The 19,645-nt window shown below is 38.3% G+C and overlaps 1 protein-coding gene across 1 annotated transcript in view; it reads left to right on the forward strand.

Annotated features, from left to right (window-relative positions):
• The window catches only part of LOC122159639 (myosin-IIIa-like), a 57,805-nt gene that overhangs the window by 20,137 nt on the left and 18,023 nt on the right, over positions 1-19,645 (forward strand). Inside the window, exons 9-16 of the mRNA XM_042817426.1 lie at positions 819-1,006; positions 3,323-3,470; positions 8,204-8,357; positions 9,405-9,493; positions 10,957-11,086; positions 13,590-13,669; positions 16,827-17,032; positions 18,942-19,053. Of these exons, the coding sequence (XP_042673360.1) occupies positions 819-1,006; positions 3,323-3,470; positions 8,204-8,357; positions 9,405-9,493; positions 10,957-11,086; positions 13,590-13,669; positions 16,827-17,032; positions 18,942-19,053 (1,107 nt within the window). The remainder of the gene's footprint in view (positions 1-818; positions 1,007-3,322; positions 3,471-8,203; positions 8,358-9,404; positions 9,494-10,956; positions 11,087-13,589; positions 13,670-16,826; positions 17,033-18,941; positions 19,054-19,645) is intronic.

Below are 19,645 nucleotides of genomic sequence, written 5' to 3' on the forward strand. Positions count from 1 at the left end.
AACTGCATCTAACTGATTGTTTGGAAGGGTTACCTTACACTTTTGATTGTAAGTAGCTGGAAAAGGAGCAGTGATTCTCAAGGAAGTTGCTACTCTTTCTCAGTAATTACAACTGAAGAGTCTATGAACTCTTCATGCTATCTTCTTACACACTTTCATGTCATCGAACAATGTTGTGCAACTGGGAAAGAAGCAAAAGGGGACAGCTGCAAATTACAGGGATGGAATATAATTCACTCCTCACAATTTTCATGCTCCCAACAGTCACCCAGACAGTTTGGAGAAGCAGCCTCCTTGATAGAACAGTCTAGAGCATCTAAATCCTGTGCTTTGAATTGCCGATTGCTGTTAAATTGGAGAGGTTTAGATTTTATGTTGAGGGACATTTTTTCACTGACAGGGTGGTGAAGTGCTGAAACAGGCAGCCCAGCGAAGTTGTAGATGCCCCAATCCTGGACATGTTCAAGGCCAGGCTGGATGGGATCTTGGGCAGCCTGATCTAGTGCCTGATTTAGTGTCTGAAAACCCTACTCAGGGCAGGGGGTTTGAACTAGATGGTCTTGGATGTCCCTTCCAACCCAAGCCATTCTGTGATTCTGTAATACAGCGAAAGGGAGAAAGGCTGATGACTGAAATAGTTACTGACCATCGGTTTGTATGAAAGCCGCCACTTGCAGGTTTAATTTAAGACTTTGATTGGGCCACTGATAGTACGTTATACTTGCAGCCTTGATGACAAAAGTGTGTGTTTTTTTCTTCAGAAGTCTGCCTCTGAGCTGTGACCTTGCCTTCCAGGTGCATCCTTGCTGTGTATTCAGGCAGACGAGCTGCAAGAGGCGCTCACCTCTCACTGTGTAGTGACTCGAGGAGAAACAATTATTCGTCCCAATACTGTGGAAAAAGCCACTGATGTCAGAGATGCCATGGCCAAAGCTCTCTACGGGCGCCTGTTCAGCTGGATAGTCAATCGCATCAACACTCTTCTCAAACCTGACAAACATTTAAGGTAAAATGTACTTTACCAAAATAAAGAAAGATCTTCTATGGAAGGAATGTGGTCTACATTGAAGTATTTAGTGTTCTCATGTTAAATGATACTATTTGTGTTATGCATTGGCAATACAGTAGATACAGATAGCACAGCAGCTGGTGTTTTTCTGTTTAACCTTTACTCACTTAACAATTTGTAGATTATGTGTAACTATTGAAATTATTATTTTTTCCTTTATACTGTTGACTACATAGGTCAAATTCTGCTCTTATGTGCACCCACGTTGTTCCTTATATTGCAGTTACTACTTTTATATACACACAAATATATATACATCAATCAAGGTGGTTTTCAAAGCCAGTTACTAAGGTTAATGCCCACCCTGTCCTTACAGGGTGATGTTTTAAACACACAGATGAGAAAGATCCTGGGAATGAGGTTTTAATGCAGTTTGCTAATTAATTAAAGAAGAAATAACACAGCTTGCATTGTAGATCCTGTAGGTCAGGGCTCTCTCTGGCTGGGAATATCAGTAATGAAGCATATATTTGAAACAGAATGTCAATAACAAATAGCTTTGCAAATCTAAATTTTTCTGGATTGTGTATTTTTGAAGCATCAAATGAAAGTCAAGGCTACAATCCTAAAATCTGTCTAAACTTTCAAAAATTTGGTTACCATAGGACAGCAATAAGCAGAACTTTAATCAGTATATAGTTGAATAAAATGCATGACAGATGAGGCAGCATTGCTAATGCGTGCCTCTCTTTGAAGAGTCTTTTTCAAATCGAATACTTACAGTGCTGGTGAGCATGGAGAATGTTTGACTTGAAACTCTTGCTATAAGCAAACAAATAACAACAGCAAACAGAAACAAAAGTCTACACTGGTTTTTTTAGTAGTAAAATAATTAATAATTTGTATATATTTTTTTTTTTTTCCAATTAGCTCTGAAGAAGAAAGATAATTTCCAGACAGACAAAGTAGTCACCAATGTAGGTCAGAATCAGCAAATGTATTTGGTCATAGTCTCATGGAATCACAGTAAATCCCACTTTGAAAGGGAACCACAAGGATTGTTGAGTCCAACTGCTGGCTTCACACAGAATCACCCAGTAAAATAGTATTTGTAAATCTGTATTATTTGTCAGAGCAGAATATGTGCCTTTAAATTTTGTTTATTGTTTCCTCTTTTAAGTCTTCCCAATGCAGTCTTAGGGGCAGGAAACAATAAAAAAGATGCCAGCCTGTAGGAATTGTATGATTCTCTTTGCAGTGGTGCTCAGGGCCAGGCTCAGAGACATTGTGCACAACCTAGAGGCCAGGAGCTGCCCCTGCCCATCAGCTGCACTGTGCAGTGATGGAGTGCTGGCACAGGGACCAGAGGGGCTGTGAGGTTTCCTCCTTGGGGTTTTCCAAAGGCTGCATGGACATGGGCATGGGCACCCTGCTTGGATTGACCTTGCTAGGGCAGGGCTGTGCCTGAGGAACCAGTTACTGAAAACAGAAACTGAATCTATTTCATTTTACCCAAACTTGGCCTTGCAGTCTGTACCACAGTGGCTTGACGTGGTGCTGCAGAGCTAGCAAAAATGAGAGCCAGAACAACCCAACTGCCCCAGTGCCAGCTGCACACACAGGCACAACTGCAAAGACACAGCTACAAAAACACTGAGAACAAAACACAGCAAGAACTTTCATTTGGCACTTCTGACTTATTTTGGAAATAGCCACAAAAAGAGATGAGGAATAGCCAGAAGAAAAGTTCCACGTGTGGTCGTTCCATGAGGAAATATTTTGGTTTATGAGATGGACTTCACAAAGATGTTCAAGTGCTCAATACCTCAAGTAGTTATTTAGTTGCATAGAAGGTCTAGCTATTCTTTCTTTAGACTTTCCTGTTAAAATAAGCAGTTTAAAGTGTTGCAAATATGTAATAAGAAGAAATAAGATCTAGTGGCTTTAATTGCAAAGAACAATTGAATAAGACCTGTTTCCTTACAAAAGGAACAAAAAGAACCTCATGTTGTTTCTGTACCATCAGCTTTTTACAGCAGATTATTAACTGGCACATATTAATCAAATTTGAAGTCTTCTCTACACTTATAAATTGAATTGGACATTATGTGATTCAGGGTATCTGGTTTGCAGATAGAGATGTCTTTGGATTTATATGCATTTATTGTATTTCAAATAAAAATTGATTTTTTTAAAAGAAAAATCTGACTTAGTAAAGGCTATTCTGTTCATTTGCTGTACAGATATGGCTTATGATTGGCTTTCACAAAACAATTGTGAACATAGTCAATGTCAAATAATTAATCTTTGCAGTGGAAGTGATGATGGTTTGAACATTGGAATTCTTGATATCTTTGGCTTTGAGAATTTCAAGAAGAATTCTTTTGAACAACTCTGCATCAACATTGCCAATGAACAGATTCAGTTCTACTTCAATCAACACGTCTTTGCCTGGGAACAGGTATGTGTTGAATTTTGTGATTAAGCTTTAGTATTGCTGTACATATAAAAGCTTGTTTCAAGGAATGACGTTGTTTCATCTCTGTAGGAAATTGTAAATTGCAGATCCTAACAAATGTTTCTGAATATGTATTATATGAAGCACTGTTGGATTGCTATTTGCAAGTAAAATGCCTACATAAAATACATTAAACTTGAAAAGTACAGTATCTAATCAGCATAACACAGTGATGATCATTCTGGTGCAAATGCAGTGTTGTTTTCCTGAGGAATAATGTAACGTATGGTTCTACAGTAAAAAAAAAATAAATGAGTAGTGAAATAATTATTGAAGTGCAGTATTCATAATAACTTGCTAATAAGCTTAATGAACACTGAAATTCCATAAATAAAAAAAATGGAAATCATTATCTTAATTTGTTCTTGTTCAGGAACTAGCTCATCTAAGCTAAATAATGATGGATTTAATAAAAATAATTTTCTGTGAAACAGAATAGAAATGGAGTTATAAAAGTTTATTAAATTGAAGAGGACTAAAAAACCTCAGAAAAAGATCACTTCAACTTTATAAACCATTTCATGTGACTCATCTTTAAATCGTTATTCAGTATTGTTATTTGAAGGAATTACATGTCTGGGGAAAAAACGATGATTTCACTGGCAGTAGATGTATTCAGTATTGTCACTGGCTTCTTTCCTGTACCTGAGTCTGAAAACTAGTAAAGCTTTGCTTTCCTTGGAGGTGCAACCTGCTAAAAATATAGCTTCAGAAGTGATGGAAAAGGTATGCTGGGATGTGGTCAAAGATCCTAAGCTTTGTTATTCAGGAAGTTCCCCAGTCAGCCTCTCTGAAGATCTTCATTGCCATACAAAGATGCCCTTGCATTAATTACAAAGAGCAATCACCCCCAGCCTTTTAGGAACTAGCACCCTCATTGAAATTGCCTGAAAAGAATGAATGAATAATGTCATAATGTCCTATAAAACATTTACTGGAGTGACATAAGTAGCCCAAAAACAGGTGCGGGCACGAAACTGTAGACCAAAACACAATGGATTGTACCACTCCTGTCTACTGATCTAAGAAAAATTGGCCTTACTGCTCCTGTATCATTTTTTGCTAGTCTTGCTGCATTGATACAGTAAATAAGAGAAGCCTGGGTAGGGTGTAAGGAAGAATTGCCTCTGATTTTCCTAACGAAGATTTTGTTTTTTTCCCCGTGGGTGACCACAGACTTATAATAACTCCTGACTATTTCTCCTTTAGTTTTTTGCACCAAGTGATGCTGAAAATTTTCTACAGCATTGACATTTATGAAGACAATTGCACAGTATTGAGAAATCCTTTTTATTGAATGCTTTCTGTAGTGTTTAGTGTCACAGTAGTACCCCAATGTGATTTTATTCGTTTTTAATATTCTTTTCCATTATATCATTATATATGAGATCTGCTCCAAAAGTAATGCCTCCTTTTTCAGTATGTTGGCTGTGCTGTCCTTCAAGGTGTTTCTCTCACATGTTCTGCAGGTAACTTTTTCCTGGAAGACAGCTTTCCCATTTCTTTCTCACTTGTTATGCTTCCATAAAAAGTAAACATTGTAATGTGAAATACCTTCAATATATTGGAAAGTGGTAAATTTATTGCCACTTAGAAGGACACTACTTTTTGCATTTTATAAGTATGCAATGTTTATTTTACATTTGTGTAACAAATTGATCTTCTACTCTAAGCTGGAAACGTTCATCGTGAATAACTCCCTGGTGCTGCTGTTTAAACCAAAGCATCATCATGCCACATTCTCAGGAAAAAATGACATTACATTTTTATTAAGCATGAAGATAATTTCCTAATGCATTTAATAATTCTTCTGTTGGTAAATGAAACCAGACTACACAAGGTAATAATACCTAGTTTTGATCACAGAAGAGACGCCATAAAATAGTGAGATGAGATTGGAGCCCAGGTATAAGTGCAACTCAGTCATTCCTTTTGACATCCCATCTATAGGAGTACTGTCTAGTGGATTATGCTTTAGAATTTCAATGAGCAGCTGATATTTTAAGGAGCCTTCTAGTTATAAAATACTGTGGGGAGATTACAGCATCCTGTAGCTGATTCAGCTTATTAATTCAAATAAGATATATTTAATTACAATTTCATGATGTACATCATGAAAGCTTTTCTCCTTGCTGTTTGTATCGTAATAATATGGCCAAGGACCACCAATTGCTTAAGAAAATGTAATATGGTATCTCTTAATTCCAAGCTATCTGTCATACTGTTGCCTAGAAGGCTTGGTTATCAGCCGTCCTCCAGGAGCTCATGGGAAGTGATGAAGTGAACTTGCTCCATATCCTACTGGCGAGACAGCAGCATTACAGAAGCTGTCAGCACTAACATCCCATTCAATTCTTAGGATACAAGTGCTAAACACTGAGGGATCATATACACCAAGTGAATGCCTTGAAGGTCAGGCACTTTGTGTTGGCAGTACAGGGAGGGGGAGCAGATGTTGCCATTATGGTGGAGCAGAATGGCTATTACAAAGTTCCTTTTCTATCAGCTCTCCTAATCAGCCTCTCTCACAAACATTTCAAGTAGGGAAAAGTTAATCATTAGATGTTTTGTCTTTGAGATCTTCTTTGAGGTTGTCTGAGCATCACCAAAACACTTTTCTGATAGAACATCCAAAGTAATATCTTCAACAATATTTTACCTTTTCCCCCTTGGTGAAAGTAGTCTTGGTACCTTACCTGAGCACTTGTACTTACCTTGAGCAGTAACAGCTGGTTTCATGAGCATAACAGCTGTGTGTCAGTACAGCCATAGCCCTTGGTTAAGCTGCTCCTACCCCGATGTAATTTTTGGGAGATAACACAGAGTCATTCCCTTCCTGCCACTGGCACCTACATGTATATAATTAACTTCATGCTTATATCAGTGATACATTTATTGTTGTCCTGTCTTCTTGTGCTACTCAGGTCATTGATTAAAATGAAAATCAAACTTCCACCTGTCCACTACACCAGGGTAGACAAGGATGAAGTTAATATTATGTGCCTGAGAGACAGAGCCCATGTGGGACTGTAGAAGAGATTCTTACTCCTTACACCTTCACGTGGGTGAACCGACCCTACCATAACCTATCCTTGGACTTAAGAGTGTCCTGAGAAATTAGATCAAACTGGATACTAGAAAAGTTTAGTTGTGTATTGTCTTCTCTTTCAAATGGATCAGCAGATATTTATTTTGGTCAGCCTTTCAGTACCTAAAGGGAGCCTACAAACAGGAGGAGAATCAACTCTTTGAAAGGCTAGATAACAGCAGAACAAGGGGAAATAGTTTTAAGTTGAGGGAGGGAAAATTTAGGTTGGATGTCAGGGGAAAGTTCTTTATTATAAGAATGGTGAGGTGCTGGAACAGGCTGCCCAGAGAGGTTGTGGATGCCCCGTCCCTGGAGGTGATCAGGGCCATGTTGGATGGGCTCTGGGCAGCCTGGTCTGGTATTAAATGGGGAGGCTGGTGGCCCTGCCTGTGGCAGGGAATTGGAGATTCATGGTCCTTCAGGTCCCTTCCAACCCTGGCCATTCTGTGACTCTGTGATTCTGTATTTCCAAGACAGTGTTAGTGATTTTTTTTTTGTCACTTTGCAGTTTCTCTCTTGCTTAGAGGTATGAAGTCTAATAATGTGTGCTTTTCTGTTGTATATGGCAGTTAATTGTTATTTGAAATCCTCACTGTGTTGCTTTCTTCACTCACCCCTGACTGTCATTCAAACTCAAGTGAATGACACATAAGGAAAGGCTTTGGGGCTAGAGGTCTTTGAACTCATTAATATTAGCCATCATTCATGTTTGTGACACTCAATTTACAGTGAATTCAGGGTAGCCCAACTGTGACATTACATCATAAATTAATGTAACACTTTTATAAAGTCCTATTATTTGGAAGGCAAATTATTTTTAGAGTAGCTCAAAAGGCTTAATTATGTGTTTCATAGCATATGGAGCAGTCTGCATGGGTCTGAAGGCAGCCTTGGTATATATAAGAGCACTATGCTCCCTCGTATACTGCATTATGTAATGAAGACAAAAATAATGGAAGGGTCCCTAGAGCATCTTTCTCTTGATAAATCTGTGCCTGTCCTCTGCCATGCTGAAGGATTAAAGAAGGTCATTCTTGTATTGGCCAGCTATAATTTAAATAATTTTTGAGAAAAAAATCATTGCAGCACCCTGTGGATACAGCTTTTGTTACTAGGTTATTCTCAGTCTTGTGGAAAGTTGAGGATATCCATAGTCTTCAGCAAAGAAAAAAGAATTGGCTCCTTTGTTGTTTATTAATAATTCTTAAACCTTTCTGTCATTTCTTAAAAGGAACCAAAAAAATAAAAGTAGAGGCCAATATGACACTATTTATGTAATTTTTAGAAAGTGTTTGCACCATACTTCCCAATGTGAGAGCTTTTCCATATGTTTGAAGATGAAGAATCAAACACTTGAGGCATCTCTTATCTCCAGTCACTTTTGCAAAAATGCCATAGGAATCACTTAAATGTCCAATGGCAAATCAAAATCTGTAGCTTGGCAGTGTGATACGTCCCTTCATGTCTTTAGCATCTCAGCATACTCATTCCATGTAGTTTTAGTTTCCTATAATTGACAGTTCATGAATTATTTTCTGAACTGGTTCTGTATAGATAAATATAATGTGCCTTCTGTTGTTTGTTACAGAATGAGTACCTGTATGAAGGTGTTGATGCAAGAGTTATAGAATATGAGGACAACAGGCCGCTCTTAGATATGTTCTTGCAGAAACCAATGGGCTTATTATCCCTGCTTGATGAAGAAAGTCGATTCCCACAAGCAACAGATCAGACACTTGTAGGTAAGTGTATGGTTTGTTTTGTAATTTTGCAGGGTATCTCCCTGTTACGTTTTTGTTTGCTTTATTTAGTTCAGGGTATATGTGCTAGCTGTTGTTTTCAGTGAGTCCACATTCCAGTGTCACAGTATATTTCAGTGAGGCATGCATGCAATGCTGGATACATCTTTGAAGTTGATAGAAGAAATGTTAGGAGTACAAAGGAACCTAAGTTGTTAAGCCAGGTTTTGAATTCTTCCACCTTCAGGATTTTTTTAGTTATTGTGCTTAAAAGATAAAGGTCAAACTGATGTAAACCTCTAGGTTTATATGCCAAGAACACTGTTTTCAAAGCTGAGTTACACTCGGAATTCCAAAATGTTCTGGAAATTAACATGAACCATATCTGAACAAGACTTTTGGTATTCCTTAAGGGTAAAGGCTGCAAACCTTGCTTTGGTGCCTTTCTGCAAATTGTGCTTCCAATTCCGTTTATTTTGGAAATTAAAATTAAAACATCCAAATTTATTGTGATTCAGATCCTGAATATTTCAGTGCTACTGAGTGCTCACAGTTAATTTCAGCATTTCAGTGAGGTTTCTGAGCAGATTAATGTTTTAATGATTCTTGAATGAGCAGAGTGTCAGATGAAGGTTTTAACCAACGCCTGAACACAAAACCTAGTAACAATATCCATAATAAGCATTTATATAAGCTCATTGTTTTTCTAATCTTATATAGTTTCCAGTACAGAGCCCCCCAACCAACAGGTAAATGTTTCCTCACCGCTCTGTTCATATACTGTTGTGTATATGAAGATCAAACGCTTAGAAATACAAATGACTTTCTGAGGTGAAAAAAAAAAAAAAATGGTATGAAGAAAATAACTGATTCAAGAGTTCCCATATTCTCCACAGAGTGTCTTTTATTACAAGACCATTATACTTTCTTTCTCCTTAAAACATCAGCACGTTTTATGCCACTGTATTGTCTGAGAAGTCAAGAAATATCTTTAGATGGATGCAGATTCAGAAGACAATTAAGTAACTCCAATAATGTGTTTCCTTCTAGAAAAATTTGAGGATAATTTGAAGTCAAAGTATTTTTGGAGACCCAAAAGAGTAGATTTAACATTTGGGATTTATCATTATGCAGGAAAGGTAAGAGACCTATTGATATTTGTTGGGGATTGTGGAACAGTAGGTCTGGAAGGAAATCACAGAGGTCAGCTGGGTTGGTTCTTAATCTTTTTCTTATTCAGGTCTGACATGGAAATACTATACCTCAAAAGTAAAAAATGTATTTTTCTTCACAAAAAAAAAGTAAAATAAAAGCAATAGTGAAAGTGTGTTTTTCAATGTCACCCATTAAAGGAAGTGACTGTATTACAGCAGAACCAAAAAGTCAACGTTCTGTAATGCAACCTGATGCTCCTCTAAATCTGCTATACTTGTTCCTGCTGCTTCAAAATGGGCTCCAGCTCCATTCCTTCTCCCTTTTGGTATTTCCTTCACCCCATCAGCCTTACTACTTAGTTCTGTGCTTTCATTAGACAGATAGCAAAGGCCATGCTTTCTGCTTTATTTGGTGAGCATCATCTTGCCCTGCTCTACAAGGTGACTTGCTGAACATGTCTTTGCAAACTCAGGAAGAGTCACTGATGGGCTAAGGCAAGATGCTGCTGGTCAGCTGAACCTTGTGGAAGCAGGAGCTCACGCTTCCTTTTGAACTCTTTTCAAGGGTACAGAGTAAGCATTGCTGTCTCACATGGGAAACTTTCTTGTGCCTGTGCAGAACAGGAGCAGCTGGTCTGGAACGAGCACCGTATCCGCATTTCCCGTCAGCTAATGGAAGATTGCTTTCCCCTTGTGTAACACAGGCAACTACAAAAGGCCTGTGGTGACACCTCTGAAATTAATCTGCTAAATTATGTATGTTTAATGAGCATTGCTTATCTCACTGCTGAGGAGTGGGGAGTCAGCTCTGCCTGTACCATTCCTGATTCCTCCACTTCCTGGCCAGCTTTTGCCACCCTTTGGCCTGGTTTTCCTGTGAGTCATTGACAGATAGAATTCTGGAGGTACATATTGAGTTAGATATCCCATGCCTGGATTTGTTTGTAGAGATCTCGTGTGCAGCTTGTTACTTTGAAAACTTCCTTTGTAGTTAATGCAGGGTTCTCTAGGAAGAGGGTAAGTCCTGGGCCCAGTATGAATGGGTCAGAAAGACTGCACAATATGGGTAACCCTATGCAACAGGGCTGAAAGCAAGTTCACTGCTTGTTGTGTATTTACACCTGTACTAGTGTAAAGGATGGCTACAATACAGTTATTCTACTGCTAAATCCACACTGATTAAAACTAGTATTCCCTGAATGAGGGCATAACAGTGTCTCCAGGTACTCTGGAGTAATAGATTTGCTTTTAGTAATCTGCATCATAATGGCTCTCAATATTGAAAAGTTAAAACTGTCTGTCATCAAAAGAAAGACTGTGAGCAAGAGCAAACCTCATGGCTGAAAAATTAATGTCTCTTAATATATTACAAGCCACATGCCAGAGTGGTTGAATTTACAACTACTTTTCAAAAGCCCGGAAGATGCATAAATGCACTTTTTAAACAGGTTCTGTATAATGCAAGTGGATTCCTGGCCAAAAATAGAGATACTCTGCCAGCTGATATTGTGCTGCTTCTGCGATCCTCTGAAAACAATCTGATACGACAGTTGGTAATGCATCCTCTTACAAAAACAGGTATTGCTATTGTGGTAATCTTCCTACTGTCCTTCTCTAGCCTTCATGCTGACCACTGCTGGATTTCATATGACCGTTTATTTATGACATTATACACTTTGTGGCTTAACTTTCCAACCCTAGAATCTATACAGAATGGAGCCCCTGCCATCTCAAGCTGCAGGGGAGGGACTGGTCTGGTCAAGTGCGAAGGAAGTGGTAGAGGCTTCTTTCAGGGTCCCCTCTTCAGGTTAGGGGCTCGGGACAGGGAGTGGAGTACATCTCTTGAGTTGAGGACTGAACAAAAAGGATCAGGTAAGTCACTGGCCTTTTTTGGACAGGGCATATGTAAGTTGTCTGTTTTGTCTCATGCAGTTTTTTTCAGAAAGTAGTAGGGAACCCAGATGGGTTCCTAACTTCTGCTGCAGAGAAAGAGGAGACACTGTTTCCCCAGTCTTAGTCCATTATAATAGTTAACTGTTGAGGTCCTAATAGTGAACTTTTCCTCAGAGAGTTTACAAGGGGTTGTAGGAATGTAACTGGCTCTACAGACATTACTTCTAAGTAAAGTTGCACCTTAGTTGAATTATGTCCTTTGTACAGCGTCTTACTTGTCTTTTTTGATCGCAGGTAAGTCATCTTATCCTTACAACCAGAAAATCTAGGTATCAAGCATCATTTGTGTCTTGTCTTTGAGTTTACCATGAATTTACTGGGTAACTGCTGTTATGTGTATTATAGACAGGCAGGGGTTACTTATTATTGTATATATTTCTCCCTGTGTGAGGGTACTGATGCTGTACAATAAGTATTTTACAACAGTACTTTCTTGTACCACTGCATAGAAGAACAGGAAAACTAAATTGAAAGAGCCTAATGGAAATTTCTCCAAAGTGTTATCATAACTTACAGAAGCTAGGGCTTTGGCAAAGCTCCTGTTACTCATGAAGGAAGCTTTGCTGGTGGAATGCAAAATTTAGTCTTGAAAGTCTATTTTAGGTCAGTATTATTGGGAAAGCACAGAGCACAGTGTCCTCTGAACATTACTTACATCTGCTAAGATGTTAAACTATAATTTCGGTAGAGCCAAGGTCAGGGCCCAAATGGTACAAGAACTTTTGTAATGTTTTGCATTTATGACTCTGAAGATTATTTTAGTTTTCTTGTTAATCAAAATCAAATGTTGCACCTTTTGAAACTGACCTAAACAATCCAGCTCTAACCAACTAAAAGTTAGTTTTCCAGTCTAAGTCATTCACATAGAGTCAGTGGAAACACTGAGGTATAACCAGAGTCCAACCGATCCTATCCATCTTCAGTGTTTCTCTTAGGATGAGATAAATCTCTTCTGAAGGTCCCTGTCTTCACTGAATGCAGTGGAGATCTGGTAGACACCTCACTTCCAGATAGCCAACGTTAGATGAGAGTAATCTCTCTTTCCTTTCTACCCAGTGATATTTAGCTAAGCACAGGGGATTTTTGCACTTGATACCATCACATAATCCGTGATGCATTAACTGGGCATACCATATAGTTGCAGCTTTTTATCCAACTTTTATGTTACTCTTATCCTTCTTTTACTTATAGTAGCTGAGCACAGAGAGATTGTAGGTTCTCACAGTGTGTAGTTAAATTTCACAGGAGTTATATTAATAGCAGAAGCAATGGCAGCGTACAGCAGTGGGTGGGATTTATCAACATAAGGCAACATGGTGTGAAGTCCAGTAGTATTTTTACTGTTTCTTTAGAAGGTCAGTGTCTATATAAACCACTCCTATGAACCTTATCCTTCAAGTGATTATAATAAGGGTAGTTTTTGGCTAAGAATTCCAAGGTTGCAGTCTTAAGACTATGTCTGTAATAATAAGCAAAACAGGGCCATCAGACAATAGCCAAAACACTGCCACAAGATTGTCCATTATGATTAATTGCTACTGTGTCACCCTGGGACAGTTTTGATCAGTGTCAGCTAGCATTCTCCCAGGAATACCCAGGCACACTTCACAAGAAAGTACAAATTAGCAAAGGTTTCTAGCAAGCTCTGTGGGGGGGATGCAACTGTATTTTTACCAGTGGAGTAGGAGAGTGGAGAAGTATCGAGTTTAGCTATATAAACTTGAGTCATGCCATGTCATCTGACCTCAGAGCTAGAGAAAGATGCTGGCATATAATTTTATCTTACATATGTAGCCTTAGAACTAGGCTAGCAAAATAACCTCCTCAGGGTAAAAGCTCATGGATACTATAAGACATATCTTTTTCACCTTCTACAGCGTTCTATTTTTTTTGCTCTAGTAGGTGATATAAATGCTGAAGGCAGAAAATTCAGTCCGATTCCATCTTCCTGCAATTTCTTCAGAGCTTGTTCCATCTCAAGGGTGCAAAGAGAAATGACAGCATACACAGAAAAAGTCAATGTCTTTTATGATCATATGGTTATACTGAATAAGGTGGTTCAACATATTTTTCAGTTTAGATGAGATCTAAGCATTTTGGTAGGTTGCATTCTTTGATCTTCCCATAGGTAACCTGGCACACAGTAAAAGCAAAACTACAATCAGTTACCAGATGTGGACCCCCCAGAAATCAATCAGTCACACAAAGGTAAGAAAGCTGATATCACAATTCCTCATTGAATCTTAAGTTAAACTACAAAGGCAATACTGTTATTGGTTCTAAAAGTAAGCAAGTAACCCCTTCGATGGTTTTTCTCCCTCTCCTATTTTCTTTTCTGTTTAGCTGGATATCTTTGTGTTGTGCAATTCATATTCCTTCCGTGAGGTAAAAAAACTAACATTCCCTTCTTTCTTGCTATAGTTTTATAAAAGCTTCAGAAAAAAATAAAAATAAAAATTAGTAATTTGGTGTGAAATATGGTCATGTTCCATAGAGAATGACCACACTAGCAGTGGTCCACAATAACAGGTTCTCAGACATTGTCAAGGTATTTGTGGCAGTTATTTAGATGTTCTGCTCTCAGATTGTGTCCTCTGTGTGTGAATGTTTGTGTATTGTGCAGCAAAGTAATGTATTGTATTGGTGTAACTACTTTGTGCTAGTGATCATACAGTAATTTTTCCAGTTTTTAGTACTTTTTTTTTAAATTGATGTTCTCAAAAAAGTGGTTGGTTGAGGCTTTGGAAAGGGCGCTGTAGGCTCAACAAAGATAAGAAGTGTATTTTCTTTCTTCATCTATACAGAATGAATCAGGAGATACTGGACATCATCCAAGAGAGACAACCAGTATGAAAACACAAACAGTCGCTTCTTATTTCAGAGTAAGATATCAGATGTTTTTCACCTTTTTTTTTAGAGTAGAGTAAGTATTCATTCTTTCAGCTTTTGAAATACACTTGTTATCTTAGAGTCAACAATGGTCAATTTAGAGAATGTGACATGCACATAGGGTGCAGCAGTTTGTGCAGTATAAATATCTAAAGGAGACTGTGATGTTCCATCTAATATTACTCAAATACACAGCCATATTTCTGTCATGATGCTTCTCTGTATGAATCATCTTTCATTTGCCTGCTTTTTCCTAAGGGACATAGGAGAAGACTAGTTGTATAGCATTTCCCTAAGATCTTAAGAAGTAAAAGGGCAAAGCTAATTTGGAACAGGAGGTACAGAGGAAGATTTTGATGGTCATAGAGGCTGTTTGGGGTCCATCCTTTTGGCTTCTTCAGCAGTGCTTTTTACTTTCTCAAGCGGTGGCTGTGCTGCTGATTCTGACATAGAAAATATCTGTGAAGGACATTCTTTCCTCCAAAATCATGCACAGAGTTGGCTGACTGGAGCACAGCTCTGAGGCTCCAACTCCTCATAACTCCTATCTCCCAGCAAAAATGTAAAGGTGGCTCTGGTAATGTCTATGACCTGTAAGAGTTCGTTTACGTCTGAGACAGAGAACAATAAGAAGCAGCTCTTTGTTAGTAAACACAATTACACAGCTTTTTGGTCTACCAAGGATTATTCAAGTTGAGGTATCATGGTGATTCAAAGCTGGATGGTACATTAATATTCTGGATGGAAAAATGTATTGAATCTACTTCAAAGCTCCTGTCTGTGATTCAGTGCATTACCAACAAATTTAGCAACAGAAGCCAAGGATGAGTTATTATATTTGCAGTTTTCTTTTACTGTTTTCTATAGTGGAAATCCCTGGTCAGATCATGCTAGCTAATGCTCTCAAATGAAAACTCAGCTCATCAGTGGTTTGCTCTTAAGCAGAAATCCCTGGGTGAGTGAGAAAACCATCTGCCTCCCAGGCTGAGTAGAAAAAAGCATATCCATTAGCCTGTCCTACTTGTTTGTGTTTCACTGCCACACTAGTAATAAAGCTAATTAAGCACTTTGCTGCGTTGTACAGCATTTGTCCAGAACGGAGTTGCACATTTTAATAGGAAACATGGCTCTTGACATCCTACACCAGTTTCATGTGCCTAACCTACTGCTGAACTGCACGACATCCTGGCTGCCTTCTTTTGAGGAATCAGGTTGAATCTTGAGGAATGAGCCTGTTCATTTGTGTCTTAATAAGATCTTCCTACAAAGGAATGTTATGAAATACAAACTGAGGTTTTTTTCAGTTGGCATGAGGAGCTACAAGTAGCACCCTCTCTGCTAGCCTGGCGTCCTGGTGAGGTGGGGAAAATGCAACTTGGGATTGATTTTGTGCATTTTTAGTTTTGCCCCTCTCAAAGTTTTGCTGCCAGCAGGGCAGCTGTAGTGTCACCATCAGCCTATACAACAAAGAGGACGTGCTATATCAGAGTAGATTAAGCAACCCCTCTTCTGGGGTGACTTTAGTTTCTTCCAATTTAATGCAGGGATGGTGATGTTTACTGGCTTGTTGCTCTTCCACTTCCCATCCTTAAGACTTTCTCTTTGGATGAATAAAGATCCTCAAATAGTCAACAATAGGTTAAAAACAAAGAAACAAAAAAAGAAACAAACGCAGGTTGCAGTTACCTAACAAGATTCCAAGAAAAATAATGAAGTACAAGGAGAGTTTCTATCATGTATTAGACTGATGTGTCTGGGAAGAGGCTTCCAGGGACACTGCCCTTCCGTCAGGTCTGACAGCATTTAACACTTTTAACAGCTGCACTGTCACTAATAGCTCAGTCACTGATGCACACAGCAAGCCTGATGCACTTGCTCCAAACACTTATTTGTTCCTTATCTTCAGCATTAGGCATAAAATGTGCAGTCAAGCACTTGTGCCTTTCAGGAGAATGAGTGGGATGTCTTTAGAAATATTCCTCATTTAACTCTTCCCTCTTCTGCAGCTGTACATAGAATTCATTTATGCTCTAGCAAACAGTGCTTTGTTTCTGCTAAATGTACAGCTTGATCTGAATGTGGCCAACCCAGCCCACCAGCTGCTGTTACATGCACTGGTCATCAGGGAGCTTGTAAGAAACAGATCAGTTTTTAGAACTGCAATTTGCTTCCCAAAACAAAGCAGGAGTTCTATTGGCAGTACCATAAATTATTGCAATTTTAGTAAGAATGCTCTGGATGGGCTACGATAGACCCGTTGAGGGTCAGTGTGGCCCTCAATCATATGCTGATCTTTTTGAAGCTGGAATTGTTGGTGGGCCATTTACTTCATCTACTGTTGAAGTTCCCTCTTACTGAAATGTGAATGGTGTTTCACGTGTTTCTGATCATATGAAACAAAATTTCAGCTACACATGGAACTACGTGGAAGTTTTCTAAGCATCCCAGCATTGGATATTTTGTTCCTTTCTTTCAGTACTCACTCATGGATTTGTTATCCAAAATGGTGGTTGGCCAGCCTCATTTTGTCCGGTGCATCAAGCCAAACAATGACCGGCAGGCAAACAAGTTTGATAAAGAAAAAGTGCTGGTTCAGCTGCGTTACACAGGAATTCTGGAGACAGCAAGGATTCGAAGACAGGGTTATTCGCACCGCATACTCTTTGCTAACTTCATAAAACGGTAATATGGATGTGAAGAAGTGTTTTTTTCTCTTGCGTCATTGCTGCTCAGAGTTTGATAAGCATGACTTTGGCATGGTGTTCAAAAAAATACAGAGATGTTTTCTGTTACAAAGATGATTGCAGACTGGATGACAAAATAGATAAATCACAAGATTTATCTATTGATTGAGCCCTTCTGGATTGGTAGGGAAAGATTATGCATCTCAGGATGATTGTTTCAGATTCCCTGTGCATTGGGTAGAAATTGACTTGCTTATAATCTGAAAGTTTTCTTCAGAGATTTGAGGGTTAGGAGTTTAATGCTTCAAATTGGAGTGGAGAATTTGGAGAATTGTCCCCATTCCTCCAGCTTCTGACATACAGCACTGTGCAACATGTGCTTTTGGCAGGGATTGATGATAATTTGGAACTGCTCATTTAGGGCTGAGAAGTTCATTAAGTGCATAGTTCTGTTTAAAATACAATTTCTAAGTATTGACCATTTGTTAAGAAGAATAATGATAATTTTATATAATTAGATAATTAACTCTCTCTTCTCCCACTGCCTCAAAAAATGAATTCTGAGTACTTAGCTTGTAGTCCTCTTTTGCAAATAAAGACCCTGAATATTTGCCTCAATCAGAACTTAGATTTCTGAAATGGAAAGCAAGACTGGGAAAAAGCAAGCAACAGACACTCAGAAGTGCTTAAAAGTAATAGTGCCCTAGAAACAGAGAGCTAGCCATGGAGTGCTGCTGGTGCACAAGGAGAGAGAGGAAGGACAAAGTGATGTTTTAATAGCATAGTTTCTGGAAAAAGCATTGCTGGAACTATTACAGTCTTGGAAGAGTGCAGTGTGGGAAAAAGTAGTCATCACTGCACCAAGATGTGCTGTGGCTTTTAGCTGCTACTTTTTATCAAAAACTGTACTGCTCTGGTAAAGGAAAGAAAAGAAAATCAGTGACCACAATGAGGAAGCTCTCCAAAGAGCGTGACCCTGATGGCAGTGAGGCTGTGCAGGTCTCAAGCATAGCTGATACAGCATTACATAAAAAGAGATTTTTAACAGGTACGTATCTCCCTGGTTTTTTATTATTATTATTATTTGAAACTTAGAATAGGAATTGGTAGTGATAATGCAGGAAAAAGCATTCTCTCGTTTTTTTATTATTCTCTGTGGGAATTGTTACTTTCATCTAAAGCTGGTAGAATCCATACTTAGCATATGAAGGCTCAATAACTAGGAAAAAAAAAATTAGAATGCAGTGTCAGGAAGCAGACATAGTATATTAACATAATTTTTCTGAATTAAAAAAGAAAAAGACAAAATCGAAAACAAGATAAGTACAATTCAATTTGCAACGAGGTATTCTAAAAAGTCCTGGAACATGCAAGTACACTTCTACCTGCCAGCAGAATTTGTATGGTATGGGTAATTTTCAATCCAAGGAAGTAACAAGACCTGGGATGCATCTCACATAATGTTAGGCCTCTAAAAGGTAGATGATCTAGAACAAGAATTAAGATATGAAATCTTCATGACATTTCTAGCTATGACGGAGACTAATTTAGACAGAAAATCTTCACAAATACTTTTATTTTACCACTGAAATAATTCACAGAGTGCAGTCAGAGCAACAAAGAACTGGCACACAACCCTGCTTGAGCTGCACACTTTTTAAAGCCTCCCAGTGTTGGTATAGAATTAAAATCCCTCCAGGGTGTGCAGTATGTCACTTATCTGCTTTTAATTGAATTTCTCAGTACTATGTATAAATCACAGCAGTTTTCTTGGTGTACTCTTCGTTTTTTTCAGTGCTATGTTTTCTTTTATGGAACTGTTTTTATTAATGTAAATGAATGGTTTAGATATATTTGCAAATACTGCATGCTGTTAATGGAATAAAGAATAATCTATTTGTCTTTAGGTATTATCTCATCTGTTACAAAACAAATGATGATCCTCCAGTCAGCCCAGAAACTTGTGCTGCCATCTTGGAAAAAGCCCACCTTGACAACTGGGTTCTTGGAAAAACTAAAGTAACCTTTCGTATTTGCTGTTGTTTTATATGTACAGTACATATACCAAATCAACATTATTGCAGCATGTCACTGTTAATTTACTAGGCAATTTGTTTTCTCAATCTCTTTACTCATTTGATTGGAGTTGTTCTTGGTCTCTTCTGGTACTAAAACAAAACCAAAGCAAACAAAAAGTATTTTGCAGAACTGTTCCTTAGTATCTGGCTGAAATCCTGACCCAGTAATGTGTTAAAATTCTGATCAACTGTAATGATGCCACAGTCTACCTTACCAATGTGACCAATGATGCCGCTCGTATTGTATTTCTAAAAATGTGATAGTTAGAATCTGCTTATTCTTCTTCCTTGGAGCAACCAGACTCACAATGGGAGGAGAAAAGGTTTTGGCCAGTAGGAGCTTATATCAGCTTCATGCTTGATGAAATAAATTTAATTAATAAGCTATGCCTTAGATTTAAACTTGGAAATAAGACATTGAAAGTTCCAGATTTGGATCACCTTTGTTGAAGGAGAGAGTAAGGTAAAACAATACTACAACAAACAAGATTCTTTAACAAAAATGATCTTTTAGGTAATAGAAGTAAGAGGTC

This window comes from Centrocercus urophasianus, unplaced genomic scaffold (assembly GCF_019232065.1).
Source record: "Centrocercus urophasianus isolate 14NV4802_14NV808 unplaced genomic scaffold, USGS_Curo_1.0 seq_16, whole genome shotgun sequence".
In the NCBI taxonomy this organism is placed as follows: Eukaryota; Metazoa; Chordata; class Aves; order Galliformes; family Phasianidae; genus Centrocercus; species Centrocercus urophasianus.